Source organism: Chionomys nivalis, chromosome 15 (genome assembly GCF_950005125.1).
Source record: "Chionomys nivalis chromosome 15, mChiNiv1.1, whole genome shotgun sequence".
NCBI classification, from domain to species: domain Eukaryota; kingdom Metazoa; phylum Chordata; class Mammalia; order Rodentia; family Cricetidae; genus Chionomys; species Chionomys nivalis.
In genome coordinates, this window is record NC_080100.1 from 13,230,126 (window position 1) to 13,250,176 (window position 20,051).

General features: G+C 35.7%; 1 protein-coding gene across 9 annotated transcripts in view; it reads right to left on the reverse strand.

The window, feature by feature from the left end:
• Positions 1–20,051, reverse strand: part of Cdh18 (cadherin 18) — a 736,062-nt gene that overhangs the window by 216,924 nt on the left and 499,087 nt on the right. For all 9 annotated transcript variants that reach the window (XM_057789878.1, XM_057789874.1, XM_057789879.1 and 6 more), the window contains one exon: positions 9,764–10,243. In XM_057789878.1, the coding sequence (XP_057645861.1) occupies positions 9,764–9,991 (228 nt within the window). In that variant the 5' untranslated portion in view covers positions 9,992–10,243. The remainder of the gene's footprint in view (positions 1–9,763; positions 10,244–20,051) is intronic.

Here is a 20,051-nt window from a genome sequence, read left to right on the forward strand (position 1 = left end):
CCCAGAGTCTAATTGCACTATGAAGCATATTGATATAACAAACAATTACATATTATTCCACCCAACAGTTACAGAATACAAGTATTTTTCTAAAGTAGAGATAATTTTATTATACTTTACCTTTATCATATTTTAGTTCATTAAAATTTCCAAGTCAAATGCAATGAATAGAAAACCTCTTCTATCTTATCAGACTGTAATGGAATAAAGCTGGAGAGGATGAGAAAGAACCAGCCCCAAATCATTTAGAAATACATAGAGAACAAAGAGGTTGAAGAAGAGTGGGTCATCAAAGAAATAAGGGGGAACAGTTTAAACTTACTAGAATAAAGAAGAAATATGTTATAGAGCTAAAATTTAAAAAAACAGAATATGGCACCGTTGCTTAGAGTATTCATTAGCATAGTAATTGCTGAAATAACTATAAACTTTCCATATAAACTATAAATAAATAAAATGTTATATTATGTTTTCAATTTTGTGTTTAATGAGATTTATATGTGTGCAAATGTGTGTGTGTGCATCTCTATATGTTTCTTATGCCTTCTCTCTCTCTCTCTCTCTCTCTCTCTCTCTCTCTGTCCTATTCTGGTTTGTTTGTCTGTTATTCCATTTTGTTCTAATTTTCAGATGTTTGTTTGTTCTCTGAGAGAAAGAAAGGGTATGGATTTGCATGGGTATGGAAGTAGAGAGGACCTGGGAGGCATTGAACAAGGGGAAAACAACATCCCTACAGCTCATTAAACATAGAGAAATGAACCTGGTACCTCTTGGAGCCATCACCAAACATTCTAGTCACTTTGGTATAGGAAGACAATCTTCAGGTTACAGAAAGAAAAGCCTGGACATCAATGCTGCCACAAAATCCTCCATCTACAATCTTTCCTGCCTACACGATATCCTGGGCAACGATGGCAAGGCACTTGTGGGAGCGACCAATAGTGGTCAGATTTATCTTGAGACCAACAGAATGAAAGAAAGCCCATGCCCTACTCTTCCTGGATAGTCAGAAACCTGAGACTGGATAGTCAAAACACCTTTGAATAGAACCAAATAAAATAGGCAAAGCCAAAGGGGGAGAGAGAGAGAGAGAGAGAGAGAGAGAGAGAGAGAGAGAGAGAGAAATGAAATGTGTGATATTCTTGCTATACGTGTAGACCTGTACCTTCTCCATACATTATCAGATGGAAGCAGGTACAGAGACTCCCAAGAAAGGGGCGTGGTTTGGTATTCCTGAATGTGCTATGGCTATTGGCTTGGGTTATTTTGGTACTCCTAACAGTGGGAGAGGAGGTGCCTCTTGTAGTGGAATATCACTTTGTACTATGTGAAAATGCGTCATTGTGATTGGTTTAATGAAAAGCTAAACAGCCAATAGAAAGGCAGGATTTTCAGGGCATACGAAATACTGGGAAGAAGGCAAAGTCATGAGTCAGCTGCTGCGGAAAACAATGTACAGCGGGGTACCACATACATTAACTGAAAAAGGTTAATTTAAGTTATAAAAGCCAGCTAGTGCAAAGCCTAAGCTATTAGTCAAACTTTAGTAATTAATAATAAGTTTCCATATGGTTATTTGGAAGCTGGCTGGTGGGGCACAAAAATCCACCCAGAGTCTCTGACTCTTGCCTGCTCTTGGAACTCTTTCCTCCCACTGGGCTGCCTTGTCCCACCTTGATAAAAAAGCTTTTGCTTTGTCTTATTGTATCCTGCTTTGACAGATTTGGTTGTTATTGCTTGGAAGCATGCTGCTTTCTGAAGGGAAGCAGAGGAGAACAGTGGCTCTGGGTGAGAGGTGAGGTGGCAGGGGTCAGGGAAAAGTGAACAGGAATAAAATGCAGCTAGGATGCATTCTATGAGAAAAGATTTGATTTTCAATAAAAATATCAGAAAATATATTGTATAAAAACTATTTTCAATTTAATAATATTGCATACTTCAGATACGCTGTTATTAGGTATGTGCTCAGATAAAAGAAAATAGAAGAACAGGTAGAGGAGAACCTGCATTACTATACTGTGGCATTTCTCACATTAGCCAGACCATGAAATTGGTGTAGTTCTTTTCAACAGACAAATATATAAGAAAAATATGCCATGGATAGATAAGAGAATTATTTATGATGAGAATATGAAGGGAATATTGATATGTTTTATTACATATTACCATATTACTCAAGTAGACTTTCAGCTTCAGCATAAATTGTAAAATTCAACCTACTGCGCTGAGAGAGCAGTACATTTATCCCCCCCCCCATTCTTGGATTCCTGCATTCTATTTCAAGGTTATAGAAAGAAGGAGAGAACATATAGAAAACAAAAATGATAGTTTTGAGCATAAAAATGAATTTAGAGATCACTGAAGTAGACAATTAATCTAGACACTAACAAACATTCATGTTTTCTCTCATGTGAAAACTAGAGAAAGAAGGGAAGGAAGGAAGGAAGGAAGGAAGGAAGGAAGGAAGGAAGGAGGGAGGGAGGGAGGGAGGGAGGGAGGGAGGGAGGGAGGGAGGGAGGGAGGGAGGGAGGGAGGGGGGAGGGAGGGAGGGAAGGAGGGGGGAGGGAGGGAGGGAGGGAAGGAAGGAAGAAAGGAAGGAAGGAAGGAAGGAAGGGAGAGAAAGTTTTAAGTAAGTTTCAGATCTAAGATTTAACTTATTCAACATGTATCTGAGAATATATGACTATCATTGACTTGTGATATTTCAAATAAATAGTTTATAAATGTGATTATGTTTACTCTCTGCTTAGTTAGACTCTACACTCTCCAATACGGTTCGTGACAACAAGCAGTGACCATATAAATTTCAAATTACTCAGGTGTAATTTTTTTGGTATGGGAAGTAACACATTATTCTGATTACTAAAATAGTTTGATGTAGTTCTTTCACTAGCCAATTAGAAATAGCCAATTATAAATGGATATATATGTATTTATTTCTTATTTGCACTGAGCACCAAATATATTTCAAATGTTCAGTAAATTTCTGTACTTAGTAAATATGATACAGGGCAATGAACACAATTATCTGTGTGATGTGTATGTATGTGGGTGTCCAAAGAGAATAGAATAGAGTATCAGATCACCTGATGGTAGACTTATAAGCAATTGTGAGTATCTTGACATAGGTGCTTGGAAGCCCAAACAGAAAGTGTTCTCAACTGCTAAGACATTTCTCCAGCCTAAAGTATAATGTGCAGTCAAATACATAAAGTGTTTTTATACTGCAATGGCCGTAACTCATGGAAGTAATTGAGTTACCTTGCAGTAATTAATTCAGAATTGCCAAGCTGTTGCTTGCCATTCTGTGGCAATGGCCGGTGCCAGGTTTGGCTTGCAGAGTACTTGAATAATAGCATTTGGTATTCAATTCCTGAAATTCTACTGGAGCCAACTACTCCCTTTCCCACACACGCAAATTGACAGTCTTGTTTCCTATCAATTCATGAGTCTTTGAACACAAAGATTTATCCATCATTTTAATGGTAACTTTTAAAAAGTAGTCCTAGGAATTGCCTTTTTTAATATACCTTTATTTTTGTGCATAGTCAATTCTGTTCAATGGAGTCACAAAGACCAACCTCTTAAGTAGTAGAGAAATCAAGAATGCCAGCTTACGGTTGCTTCCTAGTCTTTTCTAATTTATAACAGAAAACTGAACATGTATTACAAAAACATGTGAAGCTGTCATCCCAGACCACATTATACCACACAGTTTATAAAATACTATGCTTAAAAAATTAAGTTGTTAATTAACTGTCTTTATTACAAGAGGTCCAATATATTTATTCAAATACTCACTTCATCAAAAAGAATAAAATAAGGTAGGCGTGAGTTTATATTTGTAATACCAGCTTTTGGTCAATACAGGCATTAGACTTTCTGGAGAGATATGATTTCTATGCAAAAAAACTTTGTGTTTGTTTGATGTGGAGGTCCCTGCAAGGATCAGGACCTATGGGAAGCAAACCACAAGAGACAAAAAAGCAAAACTTGTTTCAGCCCAAATTAGTTGGTGCTGGTTCACACTTCTAGAGAAGTCTGACATCAGGCAAGTTATTGTAAGCATATATAAATAAGTAGAATTTTGCAGAAAAGAAAAACATAAAAAAATACTTCTTTGTGCAATGCAATCCTTGATGCAGGAGAAGTCATAATTACATCAAACTGAAAGTAGATATCCTCATGTATATAGCATAAGGGCCTAGGATCTCATGTGGTCTTTGACTAAGATAGCACAGGGGTCAGCAGGTCAGCAGTCAATAAAGTACATGTGACTTCTTCCCTAAGGATGGGTTCTATTTACTGAGAAAAACAAAGCTAAAAATAAATGTCTAAGGAGAGAGTCTTGGATAAACATTGCAGGGCAATTGGTGAAGACTGGCTGTACAGATAACAAAGGTTACTACATTATTTAAAAACATCCATTCCCATACTTCTGGGATGTCTCTTGGGAGACAATCCTTCATGATTAACATTTCAGGATTCTCTGGTGATCTGTAGGTACGAGGACCTTTGTGTTCCCAACTCTTGAGACAACATCAAATGAAGCCCAAGGTTATTAAATGCAATATACAGAACACCTAGCTTCCTATCATTACAATCCAAGTGTTTGATTTAAATGTAAGTACCACCATCCTCTTTCTGAATGCCAAACATTAAAATGATGTACCAAAATTGCATTCTCCAAATTACTGTGAAAGTATTGGATTCCAGTAAAAACTTCCACTATTTATCCTTAGAAGATGTACTTTAACATATATATTGTTTAAAGAAAACACTGATGCCAGATGTGATCATTAAAATAGAAAATAATGTTAATAAATACAGAAGATGATACTTTTATCATAAAAATGTCATATGATCTGAGAATATTTCAATATTTGGCTAAAATTCATAGCACCTATGTGGTGGTTTGAAAGAAAATGGCCCCCATTGGGAGGGACACTATTAAGAGGTGTGGGCTTGTCAGAGGAAGGATGTCACTGTGGGGGTGGGCTTTGAGGTCTATGCCCGGTGTCACAGATTCCTGCCACTGCCAAGGGATCAATATTTACAACTCCCAGGTTCTTTTCAGCACCATGTAAACATGCATGCCACCTGCCATGATGATAATGGACAAATCCTCTGAAATGTAAGCTGGCTCCAATTAAGGTTTTCTCCCTTAAAACAGTTTCCTTGGTCATGGTGTCTCTCACAGCAATAAAACCCTAAGGAAGACAACCTGTCTTCCATATCAAACAAATATGATTTAGTGAATTTTGCTATAATTTAAATAAGAGTTAAAATTGTTTGTGACATATCTGTTAATATTGGTGGTAAATTAATATCACATCAACAACCTAAATTTTCTTCTCTAATGAATATTTGTTTTTTTTCAGTAGGGTTGCTTTTTATATTAAACTTTAAAAAAACAGAACATATTAAAATGTTTGATTATATGTATCAAAAATGTGTTTGTTGAGATAAAAAGATGAGTCATTCTTTGCATTTCTTAGAAAAACAAAACTTTAGAGTTGTGCAGCTATCAAATCTAGAAAAAGAGAGAGAAGATGCATAAGAAATATGACAATGGAACTGCCAAGGAAAATAAATAAATTTGAAAAATCAAACTTGACAATCAAATGCATGATTTAAAATAATTCAGCAAAAAATAAATCAAAAGTAGTACAAATTACATTATAAGTGATCATGGATAAGAGAAAGGGCAAACAAAAGCAGATGGAATTTTAAAAATGTATCCTTTTGTATTTAATCCAGAAAATGAAAGGAACAGTTTAACTCTAGTTCTCATCATGAAACTAGAAATAAATCACGTAAATTATGTTGAAAGGAACTTTCAGCAGATGTGCTAGCACACACCTTTATTCCCTGCATTTGGGAGGCATAAGCTAGTTGTTTTGAAAACCCAAAGCGGGAAAAAGAACCTCATAAGTCTCCAAACAACACAGGCTATTTGACCTTGATTACCAACAATAACATTATTGTAAGACCTTAATGCTCAAAATACCGTGTCTTTGGATATATGGCTTAGAAACTTTAACTTCAATTGATGAGAAAAAAATACATCTTTAAGAACTATCTCTCAAGCTGATGTACATGCTAAGAAGAGAAAAGAAAAAAGAAAGAAAGAAAAGAACAATGGTCCGATTCCAAACTAGACTATCCGTGCTACAAAACTTACCAGTCTGGCAAGATATGGTCATTTGTGCAATAATGGCAGGACTGTTATGGGAAAGATAAGAGCTTTCACACTGTATTTGACGCCTGTTACACAAGAAGAAATTTCAATCCTGGTACTCCAATAATGGTTAAACTCCATGACAGGAGGTCATAGTCTTTTGGACAGTATTTGATAATATTATTTTGCTAAATAGTGATAGACTCAAGTTTTCTTTTAAATATTGTACTCATGCCATTGACCTGGGATTCTCTGTAGTTCAGTCAGATAGGCTTCTTTTTTTTTTTTTTTTTTTTTTTTTTTGCAGTGGGCAGGGGTCAATGGAGAGATGTTTAAGAATGAAAGACTGAATGCACAGCATTAAACTGGATAGCGTCGCCACACCTGGAAGACTCAGGAACAATTAGGAACACAAGAGCAACAGAAGGACAAGGAACACTATGAAATGCTATCCCTGGACATGGCAGGGCTGCCACAGTCATGAACTCACAGCTTCTGTGGTTTCCTGAATAAGACCTATCCAAGAAAAAGACAACTATATTCCATCTAGAATATTTGCCAGTCTCAATCCCTAACTGAAATCGAAAAAAGCTATACTGGAAGGTGATTGCTGCTCATGAAGGAAGGATCATTCTTACTTTTAAAGAATTAGCTAGCTTCCCCATGATCATGTGGATGGCTCCAGATCAATATATATATCACCTATAATTAAACCAACTGTTAGCACTGCTAATATGAGATGGAGGAGCAGTAGGTGGATTCAGAGGATCATGATGGAAGAAGTATATGAGAAGGAGGAGAAGGAAAAATTAAGTTGGTAGGAGGGTTTTGTGAGGGTGATATAGGATAGGTGAGTGAGGCAAAAGCGGAGGTGGATGATACAGGAATATATATATATATATATATATATATATATATATATGAAATTTTAAAGTATTTTATAATATAAGGCCTCAATATATGTATTATATAGATGATAACATATATAAATGAGCTTAATGAATTGGCTTTTATTTTATCTCATTATATTTTATTTTTTTATTATTCCTTAGAATTCTGATTGTTTTCTAATGAGAGACAGAAAGTGGATGGATCAGGATGGGAAAGGAAAGGAGGAAATGAATGTAGTAAACGTAAAACAAAAACAGAATACATTATGCTAAAAATACTCTGTTATAAAAAAATGGGAGGGAACATAAAAAAAAGAAAAAATACTAAGTTAAGAAATAAAGTCACTAAAAATGATACTATCATCTAAATACAGTATGTGAAATTAAAAATAACACAGAAGTTCCCATCTAAAATATTAATGCATTTTAAAAATTTCACACCCTGTAACTTTATCTGTGGTATACCTATTCAGACAGCCACTTCTATTTATTACTATTTAAGGTTAACATATTCTACCCCCTAAGCCAGAAGATCTACAGTTATACAAAATTTGGTATATTCATGAATCAAAATTCTACTTCAGAAAGATATTTGTGCATACAAATATTGAATTGCATCTACATATAATATTTATTCCATAATTGCATTCAATAGTAGTAAAACAGACAACTCCAGTTACTTAGTACTTAACAAATTAATATGAAAATTTTAGGGACAGCATTGAAAAAGGCAATGACCTTTCAAAGTCTCTCTTATTGAAAAATACAGCCATTCACTAAAGATATTGTTGTTTTCATCTATTGTATTAGTTATCCTACCTACTAACATTGTTACAAAGTCCTGGGATATATCCCTCATGTAAGAAGTAATATCTAAGAACTCTCTTCTGTGCAATGAAGGCACCTAAAACCTGACTCAGAAAGATTTTCCGTAATGGCAACACTGAACATTTTCAAATTGGTTCCTTTTTCATTCTACAGCTACTCAATTTTGCCATAATTGCATCCAAGTAGCCATAGATAATATGCAACTAAATAAATGTGTTTGAGTATCTAAATGGACGCATCTTTTGGGGTCATCCTTTATCCGGGGTATTTTTTCATTAATACACCAAAAATTAGTAGGTAGCACCATGATTGTTCAACTCTCCTTAACAGTTAGAAGATTTCACCTTTAAATCAGGGAGCACTATATTTGAGAAAGTAGCTTAGAACCAATCCTTTCATTAAGGCATCATCTTTGTTCAGCCTAATTATGCACGAGAGGAAGCAAAAATAAATGACCTATTCTCTGTTCACCTCTTCTAGAAAATTTTATTGATTTTGCAACATCAGATATTCATAGAATGTATAGTAAAATGCATGTTAATTATGTACCTTTATATTGTTGTATCATCAAAGAATGATTTTTTTCTATTTCTCTTGTTTTAATATCTATTTCAAAAACTAAAAGATTATTAAAAGGATATAGACGTTTGTAATAAATAAATTATTTGCAATGTACTATGCTATGTTTTAATGTTCATGCACTTATCATTCCTTAGAACACATTGAATGGTAAGAACACACGATGCATGCAGATGAATCATTTGTTTCATTTTGATATGTGAATGTGAATATCACGGAATTATTTCAGATCTTTCTCGGTGTTCTGTATACAGACTCAACTTCTACATACTACAGATAACACAGCTGCATCCCAATCTCTGATGGGCCACATTATTGATTGCTTGGGATCCTGCACAGTCTGCATATGAGGTAAGTACCATGGTTTGGATCAAGAACTATTTTTTTTTTTTTAAATCAGTAGTGATAAAACAAGAGTAAATAGCCACTCGGGGAAAAGCAAGGTGCTGAGCCTGCAGTCATTGCTCTGAATTCTATGCGAGCTGTTGGTCTGAAGGGTGTTAAACAGATGAAAGTGCAGCTGCTTTCACAAATCAGGAATTAATCAGAATTAAGCTTTCCCACTGCATTTATATTTGTTCTAAAAATGAGGTGGTGTATGGCTAATCTAGCTCATATAATGAATACATGGTTTCCTCACAATGTTGTCATGACACTCTGTTTTTAAGAAAAAGGAAGTTGATTTGACATTATTAATAATTTGCTAACTACATTCTTTTGTGTTTTTTATCAACATCTCAATCACTTTTAAGCTACATCAAATATATAGCAACATAAAAATTATTCATAGATATTAGGCAATATGTTCATGTAATTTAGCAAGCTAATTTAAGAATACACCTTAACAAGTGAAATAATTATTAAATGTTTAGAGGTAAAGTATTATTTAAGATCATGTCCATGAGCCAGAAGAAAAATCAAATAAGATAGCAATCAATATCAATAGACCAATCAGAACAATTGTGAATTTTGATACAATTTTATGATATCAAGGACAAAGGTATTTGATTGCATGCCCAATAAAAACTTCCAGTACAGGGAAAAGACAGCATTAATGCAGATGCATAATTCAGTATGTATGAAACACTTTTTAAAATATATGTAACCTGAGATGTTCCTGTTTTTCACAATAATTTTGATTTTTCCAGTTTAAGGAATGGCTTTCTATAATAGATGCCACATGATATTTTCCCTTCATTTGCCAGCTCCACCTTCATTTCACCACAGAGTTTCTCAAAAGAAGAAAAAATAACAAGAAATTCCAAAGGAATCAAAACAAACTTACTTTTCCAACATACTGTGGATCTGGTCCCATATGTTCTTCTAAAACAAAGAACTGGTTCCATACCCATCCCCTCTTGGGACGATGGTGGACTTCCGTCTCCCCTTCAATGTGTTTGGTTTGGTTTCTGGTAACCTTGATGGAGCTGTGGTGAGCTGTTCCATAACACCTCTGCACGAAACAGAGACACACGAGGACTGGGCAGATGCAAGATGTGCTCGTAACTTTCATTGTAAAGATCACTTCCCGTTCACACTCCTTCTTGTCTTTGTGGACTGCAAAGGCTCAGTGTGCATTCAGGAGGAAAGCCGAAGCATCTTTTGGAAGGACAGTCCAAAGTAGGTCATTTAGTCTGTCCATGATTTAACTGCCCATCAGCAGAGGTCAGACCATATCTACATCCTTGTTCATGGCTGGAATCTCAGGGGCAGCCATTAGATCCCAAGTTGTCTCTGTAGGTGAACCCAGCTCATCATTTTCTACCTAATGGGAAGAGAGAATTTGTACATGTTACTAAACATCTGAATTTTAATACATGTTCTGAAGACAAATGATTTTTCACTAAGGCATGTAGAGGATGGTTGTGGATTTGCCTAGAAGACACTCTTCTGTGCTTTGCTGTGAAGGTATTTTTGAGAGATTTGACTGAGGCTAGAAAATACTGAATGTGGATCTTCACACTCCATGGATCAGGATTCTAGACAGAATGAAAGAAGGAAGAGGATAAAAATATAAAGCTGAACTCACATGTATCTCTTGTTGCTCCCTGACTGTGGATACAATGAAATCACAGACCTCACACTCCCTTGGCTAGCCTTCATTGCCATGAAAGACTACACCTATGCAAACCCTAAGTCAAAACAAATCTTTCCTACCTTAAGTTACATCTTCTATGGTATTTGGTTCCAGCACTGAGAAAAGTAACCAATGAAGCTATAAAATGATAATGTGCAAATGTTTTCAAAAATACACATGAACACTCATGCTTGAATGTATTTTATATGTAATTTCCTACCTTTAATTGTTATACTTAATTACAAATGTACTTATATATGTAATCCTATACTTATACTTTTGGTAGATATAAGAAAAATTAATGTCTATATTACAAATTACTACTGGAGGGAAATCTTCAACTACTAATTTACTACCATCTATAAACATTGGTCATTATATACAGAGAAGTGTGATCTTCACACCCATCAACAAAAGTTCTTACAACATACCAGGACACTACAGAAAACCATAGTTATTCAAACTCCAGAATTATGGAGGACAGTCCTAATGGATACATTTATGAAACACTCCCCTAATGTTCAGATATCGTTGTGGAAGACAGGATGGAAAGACTGTAAGATCCAGAGAAACAGGGAGTTTGCTGGGAAATAGATAGTGTCTCCTAGTAACAAAAGAAGCCATGGTCTTAAATTCACACCTACATGGCCACCAAAAACTGAGCTGAACAAGGGTGATAGCAACGAACATACCATACTGGAATGTGGAATTAGAGTCCATGAGGCATCAACCTTATACAAAGACTGAAAGCAACTTGGTAAATATGGGAATGGAAAGAGAGCCTTCTTAGGAAAGAGCATACCAAATTGCTGTACAGCGACAAATGAAGAGCCCTGGAAACAGCTCCACAGCTGGTGGAACTGTAAACTCTTACATCCACTTTGAATATCAGTATGACAGTTTCTCAGAAAATTGGGAATCAATGTGCCTCAAGACCCAGGAAATGCACTGTTGAGCATATTCCCAAAGATGCTAAATCATACTGCAAGGACATTTGTTCAACTATGTCCATAGTAGCATTATTTGTAATTACCAGAATGTCAAAACATCCCAAATGGCCCTCAACCAAATAATGGATAACGAGCCTATAGTCCATAACCCCAGAGAAGCTAAATAACAAGGAGAATCATAACAGAAACATATATACCCCTGGGAAGGGGGAATAGACAAAATCTCCTGAGAAAATTGGTAGCATGGGGTTGGGTGAAGGGAGTGCTGAATGGAAGCAGGAGGGGACAAGGGGAGAGGGAGGAGAACTTGAGGGAAAGGCACAGTTGAGAAGGCAGAAGGACAGGGATGGAGAGCAAGGAAAGATGTATCTTGATTGAGTGAGTCATTATGGGGCTAGCAAGAAACCTGGCACTAGAGAAATTCCCAGGAATTCACAAGGATGACCCCAGTTAAGACTCTAAGTAATAGTAGAGAGGGTGCTTGAACTGGTCTTTCCCTGTATTCAAATTGATGACTATCTTAAATGTTACCATGAACCTTAAAACAGCAATTAAAATAATCAGAGGCAGAGATCCACAGCAGAGCACTAGGCTGAGCTTCCAAAGTCTACACTAAAAGAGGGAGGAGTGAGAATACGAGCAAAGAGATCATGACCATGATGCAGATGCCCACTAAAACAGCTTACCTGAGCTCATGGGAGCTCACCAACTCTGGCCTGATGGCAAAGAAACCATCACAGGACCAAATTGGGCCCTCTGAATGTGAGTGACAGTTGTATGGCAAGGGCAGACTGTGTGGCCACTGGCAGTGACAGTAGGATTTATCCCTACTGCTTGTACTGACATTTTGGAACCCAATCTCTTAGGAAGGATAATTTGTTCAGCCTAGATATAGTGGGGAGTTCCTTGGTTCTGCCTCACATCAATGTGCTCTACTTTCTTGACTCCCATGGGAAGCCTTATCCTTTCTGAGGAATGGATGGGAGGGTGGGGTCTAAGGGTTAAGGTGGAGAGAAAGGGATAAGAGGCCAGCATGGGAACTGGGTTGGAATATTAATTGAGAAAAGATTGGTTTTCTATATATGTGTGTGTGTGTAGTGTGTGTGTGTCTGTGTGTGTGTAATGTGTGTGTGGGGGTCATATGGGAACTGGGTTCATATGTTAATTGAGAAAAGACACACACACACACTACATTTTTCTATCGGTTCCATCACAAAAGTCAAATGGCACATAAAGTGCTTAGTTATTAAGAAAATAAAATGTTGTGGAACAGATGAAGCTCATTGAGACATTATATGCAGCTGAAAATCATACCAGGCTTGAGAAACAGGTTCACAGAATAAAGTATAAATGAGAACGCCATCTGGGCTCATCCGTGGCTTCATACATTTTCTCGGGTACTTTTCATGTTTCTCTAAAGTGTGGACTTTATTTCCAGGCAAAAGTCAAATATCCAAGCTGGGGGATTACTTCAATAAAGATTTGATTTTACTACACATTTTTTTATGCTGCTGTATCAAGAAAAGCTTTCAGGAAAAACAGTGCTAACATTTCCAACAGTAAAAAGTTTTTATTGGTTCATATAAAAAAATATCCAGGATCTCAACTTTGATTTTGTTATATTTAAAGACAGTGTGACTTGTTTACTTGATAAGGAACATGAATGTTTTATGTACTTCTGTATTAAAGTCTACTCCACATTTAAAGATAAATATACTATTATGTATAGATAAATGAATTATATGGAGGTAGGCATAGCATTATGCTTAATTATTTTTTAAAAAAACTAAATCATCATTCACAGCCTTATTTTTATGTATAGTTGGAAAAATGACATTATGTGGTTCGTGATTACAGTGCTTCAGACCATCCATAGACCTTCTTTATCTATAAGGAACTTTTCTAATAAATTAGATTTGATGTTTATGACATTTTATTTCTGGTATAAGATTTGTGTAGAAGTAAAACTGGGGTCATATTTCAATCATCTAACAAATGTGCTATTCACATTTTGCACTATTTTGTGAGAGCAGAGTTAGATATATGTTTCACTGGTTTTATTTTAAATGATTCAAAATTTCCTGTAGTTTATAAGATAAAAAGAGTATTATTCTAGGTCCAAGTTGCACAGGCACTGGAAAGAGAGTCAAAACTCACCAAATTTAAAAATAATTTAAAAAAATTTTTAAAAACAATTCCCCAGCATTCCCATTTGTATGACCCAAGCACTTCAAGTCTCAATAATCACATCTACTTAAACTATTTTTTTTTCCTTTTTTGATTTTTCGAAACAGGGTTTCTCCGTAGCTTTTTGGTTCCTGTCCTGGAACTAGCTCTTCTAGACCAGGCTGGCCTCGAACTCACAGGGATCCGCCTGCCTCTGTCTCCTGAGTGCTGGGATTAAAGGCGTGCGCCACCACCGCCCGGCTCTACTTAAACTTTTGACTGAAGTCATTGCCTTCAATGTTCATTTCACTTTACTTAATACCAAATTATTTTAGTGATATATTTTTAATTCCTCATGGACTTTTGTCAACTAATGAATTTCAAGGAAAGATATTTTAGTAACACTTCTTAGACTCCAAAGTGAGAAATATATAGAAGGTGATATTACCTTAATGCTTTCTCACCATTTGGTGTGATTTTTCAAACGAAATCAATATCATTGCTCTTTATAAATAACTTAACAAAGCATAATTCAAGAGTGCAATGTGATTAAAGTTACTTTTGAAATGCTTTACACATAATATGAATGAGTGATCTTCTTTACAATGTTGATCCTGTGTATCATTGTAAAAATATGTAAGTGCATTTTCAACAGCCTGCCTGTTAAAAGTTGTAAGCTTTTGTGACAGTTATGAAAAGTAATAAACATATTGAAGAAATGAAGAAATGAGAGAAATAAACATAAGTATTGAGTTTTTTTTTTTTTTTTTTTTTTTTTTTTGATTTTCGAGACCGGGTTTCTCCGTAGCTTTTTTTTTTTTTTTTTTTGTTCCTCTCCTGGAACTAGCTCTTGTAGACCAGGCTGGCCTCGAACTCACAGAGATCCGCCTGCCTCTGCCTCCCAAGTGCTGGGATTAAAGGCGTGCGCCACCACCGCCCGGCCTAACTATTGAGTTTTTTAACGTAATTTCCTAACTCAGCCGATATGTCATAGTCCAACAGTGACTGTAAGTGTTGAAGCCACCTCCAGTGGCAAACACACGATTGTTTCTCTGTCTTACCCACATTATTTCCTACTTCTCTCTAAACGCAGTTCTTAACGAGTCTCCTCACTTCAGATAGCAATAAAATAGTCCTTAAAACTCGCATTTGTAAAACCCAAAGAAAATCTAGGTATGTGCTAAAAAAAAATAGAATTTCTAGTATGAGTGTGATTGTAATAATGCCCCCCAAAATGTACTATCTGAAGAAGAGAATATATGAAGAGCATAAAGGACATTTCTCTCCCTTGTGTTCTGTGTTCTGCCTGAGTTATCTGACATTGCTTGCAGACTTTCATCACTGGCACATGAAAAAAACACTTTTCAGAAAAGGAGGTAATAAACCAGTGTCATCAGGAGACCTGGGCTGCAATGTTCATTTTAAAGAGTAATATGCAATTTATATTGGTATTTTTTCTGAGATTCATATCTCTTTCTTACACTCCAAGTATCATTTCCTATAAATAAGACCTTTGACTAGAACCACTTTTTAATTTAAATTTATAAATCTTAGATTTAAAAAAAAAAGTCTAGGGAGACTTTTCTATTAAAAAAAAATTCTTAAAGCACAAAGGTAAAAACCAGGCTGGTCATGAATTTATGGACCTTCTGATTCTGTTTCTTCAGTATATAATATCAATGTACATCTTCACAAATGGGAATTAAAATGGAATGTGGCGTTGAGGAGATATTTCTCGAAAGAAGAAATACAAATGAATAAAAATACTTTAAGAAGTGTTCAACATCCTTAGCTATTAGGAAATAAAAATTGAAAACCTCCCCAAACGAAAAAAATCCTGAAATTAAGAAAACAAATGACAGAAAATTCTGGTGGAAAAAAGGCCCATGCACTGTTATTGGGATGCAAACTGATGCAGCTATTCTCAAATCAGTGTGATGTTTTTACCAAAAATTCTCTTTAGATTTATCATTTGACCTACTATACCACTTCATTTCCCACTACAGATACACACGCCTTTCATGATCATCTTATCTATTCCCAATGTCTGTGCATGGTAACAGTCTCTATTTTCATTAGCTAATAAATGAAAATATTTATATACCATGTACCCATATGCCATGAAATTTTATTTAACTGAAAAAAATAATTTGCAAGTCAATATACAGAAGCAGAGAAATTGTGCTGTATGAGGTAACCTGGATTCAGTTATACAAATGGCAAATGTTCGAGCTCACTATGGATCTTAAGAGAGAAAGTTTAGATTATGTGTTTACCTTAGACTTTATGGTGGAAGGAGCCAAGAAACAAGTAAGAGGCTAATGTGGGCGGGGGACTTCACAGGGGACTTGACAAGTGATATGAAGGGGGAAAGTAGGGATAAAAACGAGAGTGTTTTTAAAAGGGGAGAAGTGGGATGAGACTGTAGGACACAGGAGGTGTAGGATGGGGGGCAAAATTCTGTCGATGTGTAAAAAAGTATATATTATATACTATACAAGGAGGTCAATTGGAGTTATTATATAGGGAAGGTAATAATGCTCCTTCCAGAAACCATAGGCTGTCAATTAAATAAATCAGTGTCAGATATCAAATACTTCTACTGGGTTGTTGGCCAGGAACATTCCAAAGACTACTACTAAAGATAACAACATCTTGGTAACAGAGAATACAGAAATCAAGTTCATACTGGAAGGTGCCACCAGATTGCTGAGGGTGAAAACTGCTTGAGACATTGTATGTCATAACGATTTGCTTGGCAAGTTGTAGTCATGGGTGCAAACAGAATATAAATGTTATGACGGTAATCACCTTCTTTCTGATTGGATTTAAGAAATGATCTACAAGAGGAAACACATGCCCAGTACTCTAAATCTATCAGGGAAGCCACAGCTCAGGGACTCATATACTACAGGCTAGATCCTCCTGTTATTATTTTGTCAAATGGATACACTATCAAATTGCTTTCTCATCCATATCAAAAGTTTATTTATGCAGTGGACACAGATAATCCCAAATGGTAAGGTGCAGAGAGTAAGTATGCATTGCTCAGATTTAAATGAGGCATTTATATTACATCCCCTCCCTGAGAGGTTTAGGATTATAGAATATTGAAGAAAAGTACATGCAGGGAACATTATAATAGCTACAGTTGATGTGGGAGTCCCCTGTGTGTGTTGTGATTGCCATTAATTAATAAAGAAACTGCCTTGGCCTGTTGATAGGGCAGAACATAGGTAGGCAGAGAGGACTGGATTGAATGCTGGGGAAAAGAAAGACAGATTTAGGGAGACACTATGGAGCCAGCGCCAGAGTCAGACATATCGGAACTTTGCTGGTAGGCCACAACTTCGGGGTAATATACAGATTTATAGAAATGGGTTAAATTAAGATATAAGAGTTAACCAAAAAGAAGCTAGAGCTAATGGGACAAGCCGTGAATTAATCCAGTTTCTGCGTGGTTATTTTGGTACTAAGCTAGCCAGGCAGCCGAGACAAACATACAGGTTAGGGAAAACAGAGCAAAATTATTTCTTCTGAACATTATCTAACTGTTATAAACTCGGAGAAGCTCAAGTTAGCAGCCAAAATTCACACCATGCTACAATTCAGACTGAAGAGTGAGAGCAAGATCCCAACCAATCTGAGCTGACGAGTTCTAGGCAGGTAATATCTATTGGAAGAGCAAGAGTCAATTTTTGTTAAGACAAGGGTCTCTGCTTAGTTAATGATTACACAGTGAGTGGTCCAATATCCATGTGTATAAGCAGCACATCTTGGACTCTGCATATATATTTTTAAAAAGGGCATAATGTTGAAAAAATATGGGACAAATCTAGAAGAATTATTAATAAAAGTGTGGAATAAATCTGATCAAAATGTGTTTGTTATATGCACATTTAAAATTCTCAGATAATTAATAAATAGAATAGCATGTTACACTTTCTATTTCATGTTTTGAAAATTATTTTTATAAAAGTTTGATGATTTTTTTCTAAATGACCCTTCCACTATTTGTATAAATAACAGGACAAATAGTATTGCATATTTTCATAAAACATAATTACCTTGAACTTTAAAGTCTTGCATTATGTATTATTGGTATAGCTTATTCATTTTATCTAAAGCAATAGTACCTTAAATAAATGAGATACTATAGACCATATTGGATGTAACTTACTTAGGAATTAGTTTTATTTGGTGATCAGTAATGACCTTTTTATGAATAAACAGCAGGAGCATTGTTATCCAGTGTTGTATATACTTAGAAAAAACACCCATAGGAAAAGTTTCAATATATTTACTAAGTGAATATATGTAAATGTGAATCCACTCTGAGCAAGTATATTTTATAATAAACAATGTTAGCAAATCTTGAGGAGATAAGGCAATCTTAGAACTGTTAAAATGTAATTTCAATGCAAATATCAGACCTAGACTAGAATGGATATTTGAATCAGCATTCTACAGTTCAGTCTGTCTGATCAACAGACTTCCTTTTTGAGAATGACTCATTCTGAAAACAGAGCAACTTTACTCTTCCCATGACAGGTTCTTTAGCAATCCTGAGACTGCCAGGCATACTAAATATGAAATGGTTGTATTTGGATATCTTAATTGCAGTCATTAGCTATGAAAATTACAGATCTGGAATAAAAGATCATTATCTTTTCCTTAGTTGTGATTCTTTATGTATGCTACATGGTGATATTCTAAACTAAGACACGTAACACCTAGAGGATTTTAGTATTTAGCTTTTGTCACAGAGCCCAAGGTTACTCACTGGCCTGTGATACATAGACTTTATGAGCTGGACATGTCTTCAGACACTTGTTTGATCCTGGAATTACAGCTTTCGCAGACTCCTGTATCCACTCACAATTATGTGTGTACAATTCTTACTCCAAGTCTCTTTCTTCAGTTTATGATGGTATCTGTATCTTAGCTTTTAATTACATTATTTCATTCCTTAGCACCCCATTTAACTCTTTTCTCTGAAACTTGTGGCAGCTTTTATTTCACAATATACAATTTGCGAGTTGAATAATTAAATTCACTCCTCCATCTGCCAATTAGTATAAATAGTTTTGCTTAAAGTCCAAATGCAAATTTGTATACACCATATACTCATCAAAAGGCTTCCTCAGTCCTATGTGTCCGACTCAGAGTACCTTGCCTCCTGCCATAATTAGCACAACTGTGCCAGGTCAAGCTGTTTGCTTGCAGGAAGGGTAAAACATCATTCTCCTCCCTCACACAGTGGCACATGTGTGGAATCACAGCATCTGAAAGACTAAAGCAGAATGAGGCTGGATGATGCGTGCTTGGGCTGCACAGTGAGATTTAGGCAAGCTTGCATTACATAAAAGACCTCTGAAAATGAACAAATGAAAAGGAAAAATTTATTATAATTCCCTTACCCTTCACTTGAAAATTCAGACATCAAAGTTCATTGTGGTAGCCTTGTCTCTAAGTGTCTATACTCTGATCTGATTTATTCTAGAGAAGTCTGCTATTTGTCTTGTTTTGTCAAAATCTTTGACAAAAGCAGTTTAAAGGCGTAAGGGTGCATTTTGGCTCACACTTTGGGGATATAGTCTTCCTCAGGGAAGGAAGATTTGTGAATACAACCCCATTTTATAGTCAATCACAAAGCAGAAAGTGACCCATGACTATACTGAGCTCACTTTATCTTTTTAATTTTTGTTGAACTCCAAATGGTGCACAGTGTCATGATTAAGGTAAACCTTTCTAACTCAAGTGACATCATCTCTAAAATCTCTTTTAGGATTTTGTAGAATCTTATCTCTTTGTTAATTCTAGATCTTGTGAAGTGAACACTGATGACCATCACACCTCTGTATCCGAGATGTAGTAGTCTCTTCACATTTAATGGACTTTTTTGCTCCTGTACTAACTGGTTTAGTTTGTTTCATTATTGTAGCCAGTGAGTAAACATTTGTAGAGTGAGGAAGAAAATAAATAAAAATGTGAACAAATTAATCCTGACTCTGGCAGTACTTCTATTTTTAAGATAGTTAGCTTTAATTTGTGTCAATTAAAACTGTGCTGTAGAATCAAAAGAATTTAAAACATGTGTTGACGCAGTTAAGACACCCTGCCTTTGACTTTAAATTGTGTTACAATCAACTTTCAAGTTACCAGATAATAAATTTCCATTTTAATAATAAAATCTTGCTTTTAATAAGTTCTTTTATATAGAGAGAAAATTAAGCAATTGGAAGATCGATAGAAAATCAGTCTCGTTTTCATGTTGTCCTTATCTCCAAAGCTCCGATTCTCCACATGGGTTTGGTTAGTGAAGGCTTTCTGGCATGTGTTCCTGTTGCACTGCAGCAGATACGCCCCAGAAGGCACCT